At 47.7% G+C, this 12785-nt stretch overlaps 1 protein-coding gene across 1 annotated transcript in view; it reads right to left on the reverse strand.

The window, feature by feature from the left end:
• LOC104562917 (cytosolic phospholipase A2 epsilon-like) overlaps positions 1 to 10274 on the reverse strand; it is a 31163-nt gene extending 20889 nt beyond the window's left edge. Inside the window, exons 1-3 of the mRNA XM_061998121.1 lie at positions 10179 to 10274; positions 8950 to 9039; positions 446 to 518 (exon numbers count right to left, since the gene is read on the reverse strand). Of these exons, the coding sequence (XP_061854105.1) occupies positions 446 to 518; positions 8950 to 9039; positions 10179 to 10274 (259 nt within the window). The remainder of the gene's footprint in view (positions 1 to 445; positions 519 to 8949; positions 9040 to 10178) is intronic.
• Between the last annotated feature and the right edge of the window lie 2511 nt (positions 10275 to 12785).

The following is a 12785-nucleotide window of genomic DNA, read 5'->3' on the forward strand; positions in this document are numbered from 1 at the left end:
GGATCATTAACAATGCCAGCAGCCTGCTGCTGATGATTTTACCAAGTTCTTTCTTTCTCACGTCATCTGTGTCACAACTAAGACTGGGGGGGGGAGTGAAAAAGTTTGCTCCTTCCAGGCACAGTTCCCAAGACACTACAGCCCAATGGCAAAGTTACTTCTGGCTTTTGAGAACATGGAATAGAGTCTTTTTCACCTACTTGTGTCAAAAACTCCCTTTTCTTTGGGAGAAAGCATTTCTCCTCAAAACCACATCCAATTCTTTAATCCACCCAGGATGCACAGAAACATTCCATCAAATAGCAGCGAGGGCTGACCTGATTTCTACCAGCTTGTAGAAACACTGGGTTGTTTGAGCCACACTTGCAAAAGTTGGCTATAAAGTTAAGAAAGAAAACTTGCTGCTTGTATTGTGTGATGGCACTAAGAATGGAGACACACTCACGGGCATCCACTCGCTGGACATTCCTCATCCGGATGATCCTTACGGTCAGCAGGTAGCAGGGAGAGGATTCTATCTGGAGAAGAAGAGTACAAAGCAGAACATGAAGAAAGCCTTCAGTGGGGGAAAAAAAGTACCAAAAGTGCAAAGAAAACCAGAACACAGTCAGTAAAAAAATGGTGTCACGTATCTCACTGTTGTGCAGAGGGAAAACGTGCAACAGAATCTTGTGCTGTGAAAGAAGCCTTGGCTTAATGTTTTATAGAGTTCACTGCCTGTGGTGTAGGTTTCACTGTGTCATTCTGAGAGCCTGCCTGGCTCATCACAGCAGAGCACAAAGTGATCAGTCCCTGACAACTGATAGTGTCTGTGAGATGCTTGCAAACCCTCTTGCTCTGCAGCTGCAGAGTTGAGCTCCACAGCGTAGCTACCGTGAGCCTCTTGAAGAGAACAAACACAGTGCTGAGCGTGGTGGGAGAGTTGTCAAGCTATTGGCAGCCTCACTCAAAGTTATCATAGAATGGTAGGGCTGGAAGGGACCTTTAGAGATCATCCAGTCCAAGCCCTCTGCAGAAGCAGGTCAGCCTAGATCAGGTCACACAGGAACGTGTCCAGGTGGGTCTTGAAGACGTGTTAAATCCCCCCAGTAACCACCCAGGAGGACCCACTGCATTGAAGAGGGCTGGGGAGAGTAGAGTATCTGTGGATGCTGACTCTCACAGGATAAACCCAAAGTATGGCTCTCAGAGAGGTGGTTTACCCTTCTGCTTCAAAAACAAGGAGCTCTCTTTCTTCCCTTTACAACAGGGAAAACACTAACAACCATCTGAGCTTTTATAAACCACAACTACAAGATAAAGCAACGCCTGAGAATCCTTTCCAGAGGATTTAGAAGGTTGCCTTTGGGGAGAAAGAAAGGACAATGCTCCTACTCCAAGAAACCCTGAAGATTGAAAGTGCTGAACTTCCTTTGGTCCCTCTGAACGCCTCAGCCACAACCTTCTATAAAACAAGTCTCTTGACAGCTTTTGTGCCTGCAGGGACCTCTTCTTATTTGTTGTTAGACAATGATGTGATTTCCTTCTTCTAAGGAAGGCAATTTCCTACTGGCTCCTTCCATAAAGCTGTCTCTGGCTGGGTCCCATCTGCAGCAGCCTACTCTGTCAAAGCCAACCAGTAAACCTGTGGCTTTCCTGTGGCTGCCACAGTCATTTCCTCCCACTCCTAGAAACATTTCCACCTGCACAAGTGCTTAGAGCACAGGCCTCCAGACCACTCTTTTGGGATGACTGCTATTTTTATCAACCCGTTTCCTCTCATTTGGGAGCATCTTTCTATTTCTATAGCACTTGAGAGACTTCCTAGAGCAGCTATAAACAAGCAGACAAAGAGAAGCTGGGAGAACCTCACTGGAACAATATGGGCACTGTTGCCAAGGGGTTTTTTTTAAGAGGACAGAGCAAAACACACCTTATTTACAGACAGGAAGGCAATTAGGCTCCCTTTGTCACAACAGATTGGTCTTTCAGTGTGTTGTTTCAAATCCTCTCTCCTCTGCCCTAACACAGAAGATGGCTTTGCTGAGACCTTAAAAGGGATTCCTGCTTTCACTCCCTCCTCCATGTGCCTCAAGAATCCCTTGTTTCCTTCCCTTCTTAGCACTTCTTCATGAAATTCACCCTCAACACTTCACCCATCTTCTGTTTCAAGGGAGACAAAGCCTAAGAGGAGCCTCAACCTTTGCCAACAGCACCAGGATGGAGGGGTATGTCCTAAGAGCTACCCCATGGAAGGACACCAGCTCACAGAAACAGTACAGCCACGTTAATACCTTTCTCCACCCAGTTAATAAACCCTTCTTCTCAGAGCTGGGTAATTAGCAAAGGTGGATCACCACACTCACACATCAGGAACGAGCTTGGGTACCTCAGCACGTGCCTTAGAAGGGAGAAACTCCTTGTTCAGTAGGACCTGAATAAGAATGGAGCAATCCTTGAGCCATTTATCTCCCAAGATTGCAGAAGGCACTGCCAGCTCCCAGATCAAGCTCCAGCTACACTTCCTCAGGAGGATGGAATTGCCTGAGTGAGAAAGGATGGATTCAAAGCACTCTTCAAGAGGAGACATTAGGGAGGTGCATTGGGTTTCATTTCTTTCTAAGGATGATTAAACTGTTTCTGCCATCTCCTCACCTGTCTCTTGCTCCCCACACAGTGACTTTGGAACGTGTTAACCAAACTTGGCAAGAGGAAAACAGTTCTCAGAGTTGTGAGTTTCACAACAAGCCAAAACAGTGGTTCCATAGAGGCTACAGAAATGAAGACAGGTCAGAGATCCTGCTCTGAAGGAGAGGCAGGTGCCACCAGTCAGTTACCTGAGGAAGAGGCAACAGCCAGACATTAGCCATCCTGGCAACCCTGGCATCTGATGCTGGGAGCAGTGAAGACAAGAGGGAGGGCAGAAAACACCCAGTGGTCAGGTCTCACTAGTTCTGCTGCTCCCAGGAAGGTTTGCTATTGTAATTCACAGAATGGTGGGGGTTGGAAGGGACCTTTAGAGCTCATCCAGTCCAACCCCCCTGCAGAAGCAGATCCCACCTAGATCAGGTCACACAAGAACATGTCCAAGTGAGTTTTGAAGACCTCCAAGGAAGGAGCCTCCACAGCCTCCCTGGGCAGCCTGGGCCAGCACCCAGTGACATATTAAATGAAAGAAATGCATTAAAATAGCAACTGTGACAACTGTAAGATGATGTACTAGGGCCTGGTTATGCAGGGAAAGAAAATAGCAGCTATGTATGCATAAAGCAAAGGATTGAAGTCCTGTTGTTGTGGTTGCATCATCTCCAACATCATCCTGTGCCATGATGTTCCACACATGGGGAGGTTTCCACCAACCAAGGTGTACACTGGGAGTCTGAGGAAATGAAGCTTTACTGGGATTTTCCAAGCTACAGCAGACCTCAGTAATCTCTTCTTCCAGTTTGCCACCACTTCCCATTACATAAAGAGTGGCACCAAGTTACCCCGTTGGTGGGAGTGAAGGATTCCTCTGCCACGTGAACGATGCCAACTTTCTCCCTGCTTGGGTGAGCAAGGCTTGGAAAATGGAAGTGTCTGTGTCCTGAGCAGGCTGGTGATGCAGGCTGCCTGCATTCCTGGCACATTTGTTCCTCCTTAGGTCTATCCCAGTCCTCTTTAAAGCCAGGCTTATATTCAGATGTAGGTATGTGTGGCATGCATCCACCTTGAAAAGCGCTACTGTAAATTACTGCACTCCCTCAGCTGTATAATACATCCTGTCACATCTCAAGTGGCTGTGGAGCTCCAAAATGACTGTGTTCCTTAATGAGATAAAACCCAATGAGACCAAAGGATGACTATTTACCTTTCTTCTTTGCTTGTTTTTCTCTCAGAGCCTCTTGTTCAGCCTCCAGGCTTCTCTCTATTTGCTGGCAGCATCTTCCCAGCTTGTGATATCCCTGCTGTGGACATTCACCACTCCACCATGACTACTGCAGATTGCCCCAGTCTCACAATTCCACAACAGTACAGTCAAATATATGCTGAGTCAGTGTAGAGTTTGGTTTGCAGTACCAGCTCCTTGTTTTACCACAGACATTCCATCAGGTAATGAAGTAGCTGCTTTCCCGATGCACAGAGCAGTCACCCAAGAGGAGAGCTTCCTCTTGAACCTCCAAGGGCAGCCAACACACTGTCACTCTGGATTGTTTGCCCTTTTAAGGCTGGTGTTTATTCCAAAGTAATCCTAAACTAACAGGGGGAAAAAATCCCAATGCAGAGCTCCCAAAATTCATCTGCAATGGGTGTGACGAGGAGTGTGTTACCACCAAAAAGCATCTGTCCTCCAAGCAGGTGCTCAGCTGCTGCTTTTCTACATCAACCACAGAATGCCTTCCCTCTGGTCTCGTGAGGAGGTGGGTTTTTGTTGTGCTGGGTGAAACTCTGGGACGAGGAAGCAGAGAAAACGATGTGCCACAGGGTGCTGGTACCATGAACTGACTCGCTGCAACTGCGCTGCACGCTGTTCCACAGCCCATCCTGCAAAGCTCAGGCAAGACTCACAAATGCTTTCAGGACAGTCAAGTTGCTTTTTCAACAGCTGAAAAAGGCCATTTCAACAGGTCAACCTGAAAAGTAACCCCAAACCTTCTGTCATCTGTGAAAGTCAAGACAAGAGCTTCCTCTCCACCCACACGGTTTTTTCCTGCAGCCGCTGAACGATGCTGCTTCAGTTGGTTTCTGTGTCATCTACTGGCACAGCAGCCTTTCCTGGCAAAGACAGCTTCCCTGCTTTGACTAAAGTGCCCCTGCATTCCTGGCCTGGAGAAGCATTCTGCTGAGATGAAATCACTCACAGGATGTCACCAGGGCACTTCTTTCCTCATCTCCAGGCCCTAATTTAACTAGATGATAGTCAGGGGCCAAGTGGAAAGACCTCAAATACTTGTGTGCTGATGGTGTAGAGCTGGTGGTGTGTGCAGAAGTGCTTGTCTTGAGCTGTCTGAGAGCCAGGTGGCCTCAGAGAATGTGCATCCTTCAAGGGTTTCAGTTACAGTTGTGATCAGGGTGCTTCAGGCTGTTCCAGGCTGCTGCATCCCGCTGGGGATGTGCCAGGAGACCTCACTGTGGCACATTCACTGGGCTGAGTGCAGTTGGCTGTGTCTCTGAAGCTCTTCTTCATTCTCAACCAATTCAGGCTCCACACTGGAAATGCAGCAGCTCTGATTGTTTTCTTCCTTCCTTCCTTCCTTCCTTCCTTCCTTCCTTCCTTCCTTCCTTCCTTCCTTCCTTCCTTCCTTCCTTCCTTCCTTCCTTCTCCTCCTCTGAGCACTGGGGCTGTGGTACCTCCACTGAGGGCTGCAGGATGCTCAGGACCACTGGCTGGTTTCACAAGCCTTGAGTTTCGTGGGGTTTATTAGCAACATGACTTCTTCTAACACAACCACCTTTTCACCAGAAGGAGCAGAAGTCTTGGTTGGATGCCAGGGAATGAAAAGCTTATGGCCACAGTAACCCTGCTTCCAAGCAGGGAAAATGTATCTGTGTCCACAGGAGCATGATGGGTTTATGCAAGAGCACAAAAACTGCTTCCTCATGGATCCATCGTGGCACTCTGAACACTCCTGAGCAATAAGACTGAGCATTTGATACTGTACTTGCAGCAGCTTTCCAAAGAGCAGACCTTCAACCATTGATCCACAGAGCATGGGTGCTCTCAGTGCACAGGGATCTCAGCTTCAGCAGAGATTTGTCACTTCACTGCTAACTCAGGCTGCCTGCACAGCCCTTTCAGCACTGTTAACATTTGTCCTCCCATCTTTTAGTGTTTCCAGGATGGTTAATCACTGCATTTGTTCTGATTTGGGAAACCAGGTCCATTTGAAAACAGCCTTTAGCTGTACATTCAAAATTCCTTCCATGCCTAAAAGTGTAGCCAGGGGAATAGGACAGTCCATCCATGGGAAGACAGAATCTTCTTACACTGCTCTTGCCCAGATTTGAGGGAAAGAAACTCGACTGAGCATGAACCATCTGAGGGCTGAGACTCATTGCACCTCATTCCAGATGATAGCTGCAAAATGGGTGTTTACATCTGACAGCACCTGGCCATTTCTGGAGTCTCACCCTAAGCCAGACATTGCCACACTCATCACACTCTGACAATCTCTGCTTCTCACTGCTTAAAGTATCCTCAAAGGGCTCAAGAGATCTGTCTCAGCCAGAGATGTTACATGGTTTTGATGTCAAAGGAGCTGATGAGAAGTGGCCTCCTCTGACTTTGTCAGGTTCATCTCTGAAGTGGAACAGCCCATGGAAGTAGTCTGTACTTCAGATAGCCCCATACCACCACTCAGGGTGGCAACCTGAGCTCAGAAGAGCTGCTGCAGCTGAGCTGCTGCTGGTGCCACGCTCCAGGCAAGCACCACAGGGCTGGGAGTGGCTCAGGAGCTGTTGCCTCCTGCCTTTCCTGTTGCTGCAGAGCCTCAGGCTGGAGCTGCTCCTGACAGCAGGCTCCTGTCCTTATGGGAGGCAAACCCTTGTCTGGCACCAGCCCTCCTGCCTGTCTCAGCTCTTGGTTCCTGTGCTGGAGTCACAGTATTGGAGGCAGCAGCTGCAATCCCCTCCTGACCTCAGCCTGCAGCAGGGCAGCTCCCCTCTCCACCCATGACCTCAGCAGCTGCTTCCAGCTTCCCAAACCCAGCAGAAGTCAGAGCTCCTGCTTTTCATAGTTTAACTATTAAAGGACTGCTATTTTTTCCAGCTGCACAAACCCTGAGAGAACAAGGAGCCTTTGGCAGGCAGAGCAGTGAGGTACCACTCAACCTGGGGTAGGAGGCATCTTTCCCTTGTTAAGGCTTGGTTCATTCTGCATTGAGAACTAGGCACCAGGCTTTTCCCCTTCCCTCACATTATGAGACCTGCTGCAATCCTCACATAGTTTAACATGAGCACTGATGTCTGAAATGCCAGAGCTGGCTCTGCCTGCTGCTTCAGCAAGGGGCAAAGTACCAGCCAAGGCTTGAATCACACAGATTCCTTACTGCACAGAACAATTGGTGTATTGGCTACTGGGATGTGCTGTGCTGTGTTTCTAATAGATCATCCCTCTTAGCAGGCAGAGACCCTCATATTTAAGTCTCTAGCAGATTTCAGTGGGGGAAAATGAGCAGGTAAGAGTATGTATGTGTCCTTCACATGGAGACATGACATGCTGCAGTCATGATCATGCAAGTGCAGAGGACACTGCTCTGTTCTGACCACAGAAGGAAAACCAGGGGCTGTGTAAGCAGATGCAACAACAACAACAACTCAGCCCATCACCAATGCACTGCCACAAGTGTTTGTGATTTTGAAGTGTGAAAAGGAACCCCTCAGTGAGTGACAGGGGCAACAGAGTGGCCTGGAAGGTGGTTATGGTCCCAGATGTATCAGATGATTTAGTTAACTGCTGTTAGACCTGCCCTGTCCAAATTTCACAAGCCTGAAATGGCTTTGATCTAAGCCTATATCCTGAGCAGTTACTGGAAAAACAAACACATCCATTGTGTGGGATTAGGAAATGGAGACAAGAAGTTACCTGTGCTCCACATCATTACCATAGGTAATTATAAGCCAGCAGTTCAGATCCTTTGGCTTTCCCTCTTTATGATTTTAGGTTCTTTACCCCTTACAAGGAGCAGACACTATACCAAAGACTGATCCATTTCATTGGGGTTTTGAGCCATTTTTATCATCCCCAAAGCTCCTTGTCCTAGACATGGCCCAGGATTTTGGTATCTCCACAGGCTTGGACATAGCAGATGTTGCCAGCTCAATATTTGCACCATGCAATCTAACCTCAACAAATGCAAGGTGGAAAAAGACCCAAGACTGCTCGAGTGTGTGCTGGGAAAAGCCAGAATCACTTTTCATCTCTCTGATTTCTTCTTCTTCCTTTCTTTTTAATCAAAAACCTAATCCTGGGCAAACAGATAAACCAAGTTTTGGAAAGTATACTGCAAATGTGACCAAGAATTTAACTTCTCAGTGCCTAAGTTGTAGCAGGACAACTCAGCAACTCCCTTAGCACAAAGCTCACCTCTCTGCCTCTTGACTGTGATGCCTCAAGTTCCAGATGAAGCTCCCCTGAAGCTTCATTTTTAACTTATCTGCATGGATTGCAATGCAAACCTCCACAGAATGACACTTCTTGGGACAAAGTTGTCCCACGGGTCACATTTAAACTCCTGCCAGGTGAGAATGCCAGAATGGTAGGGGTTGGAAGAGACCTTTAGAGATCATCCAGCCCAATCTCCCTGCCAAAGCAGCTCCCACCTGGATCAGGTCACAATTAGAGGAAGAAACAAAGGAAACAACACCTCTACCATTCTGTGATTGATACTTAACTGCACAGATAGCAAAGGTGCAGAATAAGAACCACCATCAAAATCAGCAATTTCTAACCCAAATAGACCTGTGGCTGATCTTCAGACACAAGAAGTAGCTCAAACACATTCAAGCATCACTCCTTTCATAGAATCCTCAGTTACAGGGAGGGTTTTTTAAGCTGATGGAGCACAGAAGGGGTGAAAGATCAGGGTTCAGTAATCCAAGACTCAGCCATAAATTGCCAGGAGAGAGATTGCAGTGGCAAAGCCATTACAGCACAACATTCATTGCTGTTACTTTGGGCCCTTTACAGTTACAAAAAGCATCGTGGAGCAGAGAAGCTCACCAATGGGTTTGTGTTACAAGTGAGAGAGGGATTAAAGCAGTGGCTGTTCTGCATGCTCCCAATAAAGCACAACAGAGGAATACACCAAGCAATGCTGAAAATCAGCAACAAAGGTGGAATCAAATGATCCAAAGCACAACCTTTGGGGCATTTCCTTTGCAACACTCCATTTTTTACATCACCATTTACCTACCTGAGCCTTTTCCCTTTTATAACCACAACCAAACCCTCAGCCCTCTTTGGTTTGAGGTTCTTCTTGTTCATAATACCTGGAAATCACCTTTGCCTGGTACAGCACTGTCTCTATTTTCATCTTGTGGGTCACCATCTCCCAGAGGATCAGTGGCTGAGCCTTCACCCTGAAGAGAGAAGGAAATGAGAGATGATAACACTAAAACAACAACAGCAGCATTATCAGGGTAGATAATTAAGTCTCCCTTGCAATAACCTCTGCTGCAACTCCAATTAGAAGAGCTGCTGGTTACACCCAGCTGTGTGACAGTGCTCAGCAGGAAGAACAAATCACCATGTGGTCTTGGCACATGGAGCCATTTCAGCAAGGGGAGATACCCAAAAGGTACCTCTGCCATTTATTGGGTGAGTAGAGGTTTGCTTTTTTGCTTCCAATGTGATCTTTAGGCAGCCTGCTCCTGCTCTCAGGAGAATGAAAACTCAACTGTAGAGACATGCTGAAATGGCATTCATTGCCAAGCTAACATTTCAGCTTTCTTAGGAGACAGAAGCTCCAAAACACTTTCCAAGTGCAGGGTGAAACCTTTCAAAAGGCCATCAAAAGACAAGTTCCTACAACACAAACGTGTCTGTTCAGCTCCCAGGGTGCTCCTTGAAGCCATGTGCCTTTGGCCAGCCACAGAGCACAAGGCAGAACATCATCCTCCAGTTAGGTGACCTTGGGATGTTGAAATGACCCAGAGAAAGCAAAAGGAGATGGAAAATCCAAACCATAAACCTGGGATGTGGAAATAAAGTTGCATTCCCCACCTTTATCCCCTATCCTGTCTTTACCCCTTTTCCATGAGGTTAATCGATACTCAAGTCACAATTGTGCTGTTGATACAGAAACATGAAGGTTTCATGGCAGTAGTCTTTAATTATGGAAGAAATCAACCCATGTTTTTAAGCCTAAATCTGGATTCAGGCTGATAATCAAGCCTCCTAAATGCTGTCCCCTTCCCTGTTCATTTTGCTCCCTTCCTTTCCTGTCCCCTTGCTATGCTGACTTCCCTCATTTTGCTCCTGAAGATCAGGGATCTGCTCTCAGCCCCTGAAGCTGAGATCTTTGGCTCCAGGGGGATTTTGCCAGTGATAGCCACCAAGAGAACAGTTCACTTTCCTTCAGGCAGGAACATCCCTGCCTGGTCCCAACAGGCTGTGAAGTCTCATCAGTAGCTTGTGTATAAACACGCTCACAAAGCAGGATGCTGATCTCTGGCTAGTACAGAAGACCTTAAGCAAGCTTTCCAAGGTGTTTTCTTACCTGCAGTCCTCTTGATTTTGATGGCATCATCACCTTCCCTGTTCTCATGTTATAGAGAGCTTCTGGCACCTTCACGGGCAGCAGTTCCTGAGACATGTTTGCAGGATTTACTCCTGGAGGAGTCAATGACAAGCTATAAAACAACCTGAGGCCCCACCCATCTCATCTCTATAAGCCAAGAGCTCCCCTCCCATCACCAGAGACGGTGGAGAGCCAAGGATGACTGCTCCAGGGAAGGATCTCACCAGGCAAGCACAGCAGCCAAATGGGATGCAGGCTGGGAACCTCCCCCAGCCTGTGCTTGCCTCTTGCCTGCTGAGCTGCTGCTGTGATGAGCAGAGTGCCAGGCTGTCCTGCCAAGCAGGAGAAGCCTAGAGGGCACTCAAACTTGCTCCTTCAAACCCAGCTCTCCCCCACTGAGGGTAAGGGGGTTGCCCCCAGCAGAGAGCGATGGCAGCTCGTGACTGAGGGAAACTGAGCCCTGGAAAGAGCCTCTGTGTGTAAAGAGCTGCCTGTGTGCAGGCACACACACCTGCCTCAATGCCTTGGTACAGGCAGGGAAACCTGAGCTCACTGGTGCCCTGAGCCACACCACGAGCACCCCTCAGAAAGGGCCACTCCTGCCATCTGACAGGTCACTGCATGGACCAGCATCTCCCAGCTCCTCCTGGGCTTCTCCCATTTCTTATTCCCAGCAAAGCAAGGCCAAGGTGTGTGCATGCAGCTGGGTCTCTGGTTCACAGAGGGCAGCTGGAAGTAGAGGTGAGCATGGGGCACAGAGCAGTGGCACCAGACTGTGTGTGGTAGGAGAGCTGGGCAGAAGGAGGAAGGCATTTGCAGGTAGCTTGATTCCAATGCCTATGGCTGCAAGCATCACCTGCTGTTACTACCACCCCTGGCAGTACCTTAAACTCAACCCAAAAAAGCAAGGGGATACAGAATAGCTGTGCAAAGCAGGTAAGAGAAAAGCAAGTGGACTTTAAACAGCAACTGCAGGAAACTCATGTCAAGGTGAATGGAACCTGGCATCCAGTGCTTGAGTTTGATGTCACAGAGATTTATTTGGACCAAAGAGCACGGACAAAAGAGCACATGAACATCTCCAGGCACAGAGAGTGGAAATGACCATCTTTAAACACAGAAAAACACCTGAATAACAACCTAGCAGCTCCACTAACAGGAGGCTGTGTCATAGCATCTGCATTTCCAGCATGAAAAGTAGCTCTGCCCACACTTGAAGGACAAGAGCACCTTTAGGCCTCAGGTCATGGACACTCTGAGCTGCATCCTGGAGAACTCCTCTTGCAGCTTCATTTAAAGAGCAATCATTCATCTCCCTCCTGTTTGTTTTTTAAAGCCTCATCAGAAAAGAAGAGCTGCTTGGCCTTGGAAGACCTGCCATGGGACACTAGAAATACCAGGATACTTGTTATTAGAGCTTTCCCAAGGCTGATTAGCCCAGAGGATCGTTAGCAGAAGTGATGATGCTCACCTAGAAACCCCTCTGAAGGTGACAAACCTTAAGGAAGCTGAGATTCCCTGGCCTCAAAGAAGAACAGGCAGATTCTGTGTGCAGGCTTCCCTCTCTGCAGAGTCAATTCCCTGCTATATATCTGGCCTGCAGCTAAACCAAGGTATTCTGCTCTCACCTGAGTGACTCCACAGGGGAAGCCATCCAGCAAGCAAACTCTGAGGCTCTCATGAATCACTGAACTGCTCTTACCTACTTTTCAATCTGCATGCACAAAGTTGGATGGTCTCAACATGTAGCATGAAAAGCAGAAGCTCCAAGTGGAATCATTCTTTCTTTACACAGGAGAGATGAAGCACAGTAACTGCTCCAAAGAGCTAACTGTATCTGCCCTGGCAGCCACCAGCACACTGTCCTTGTCCTTTAGTGCTTGCTAGACCTCATACACCCTCTAGAATCATAGAATCATAGGCTTCTTATTCACTCTGCAACTCAACTCACAGAGGCATTAAGCACTTGGCAAAGGAAGCTGTGTTATGTCTAGCTGCAGACACAGGCTGAGGAGAAACAGAACTCCCTGACAAGCTTAACACTTGTTCAAATACAGCTCTGTGAGCACACAGCTCTGACACTGAAAGGTAATACTTCTCCAGTGGAGAGACTGGCATCACTGATGACTTGGTACAGCACTGCACTCCCAGTTACATGCTTATCTACATTCATTACAGTTACTGATGCACTGGATCAAGCCCAGCACTTAGCACACTGGCCTTAGAGCAGCCTAATTGGAGAGTCAGGCTTCATTTTCTCTCCAAGATATCACCTGTTAGATCTCCAAAAGAAACCACAACATATGTTTACAAAGCAGGGGTCAAACTCAAAGCACTGCAGCTCAAGAGGGAACTGGGAGCATGGCTTGCTTTCAAGACTGCTTGGAACAGCTTTGCATGTCAGCCAGCTGAGTGGCAGGAGTTGCAAAATCAACCCAACCATCAAATTGCTTAAGACTTAAAAGTGTGTATTAGTGCATGTAGAAACTTGCAGCTCCTTGCCTGATAGTTATCAGCCTCTAAGGATGCTCTGTTATCTCAGCAGAAGAAAGGAAAGAGGAGGGGGAGCACAAATGTCATGTATTT

Source organism: Colius striatus, chromosome 6 (assembly GCF_028858725.1).
Source record: "Colius striatus isolate bColStr4 chromosome 6, bColStr4.1.hap1, whole genome shotgun sequence".
In the NCBI taxonomy this organism is placed as follows: Eukaryota; Metazoa; Chordata; class Aves; order Coliiformes; family Coliidae; genus Colius; species Colius striatus.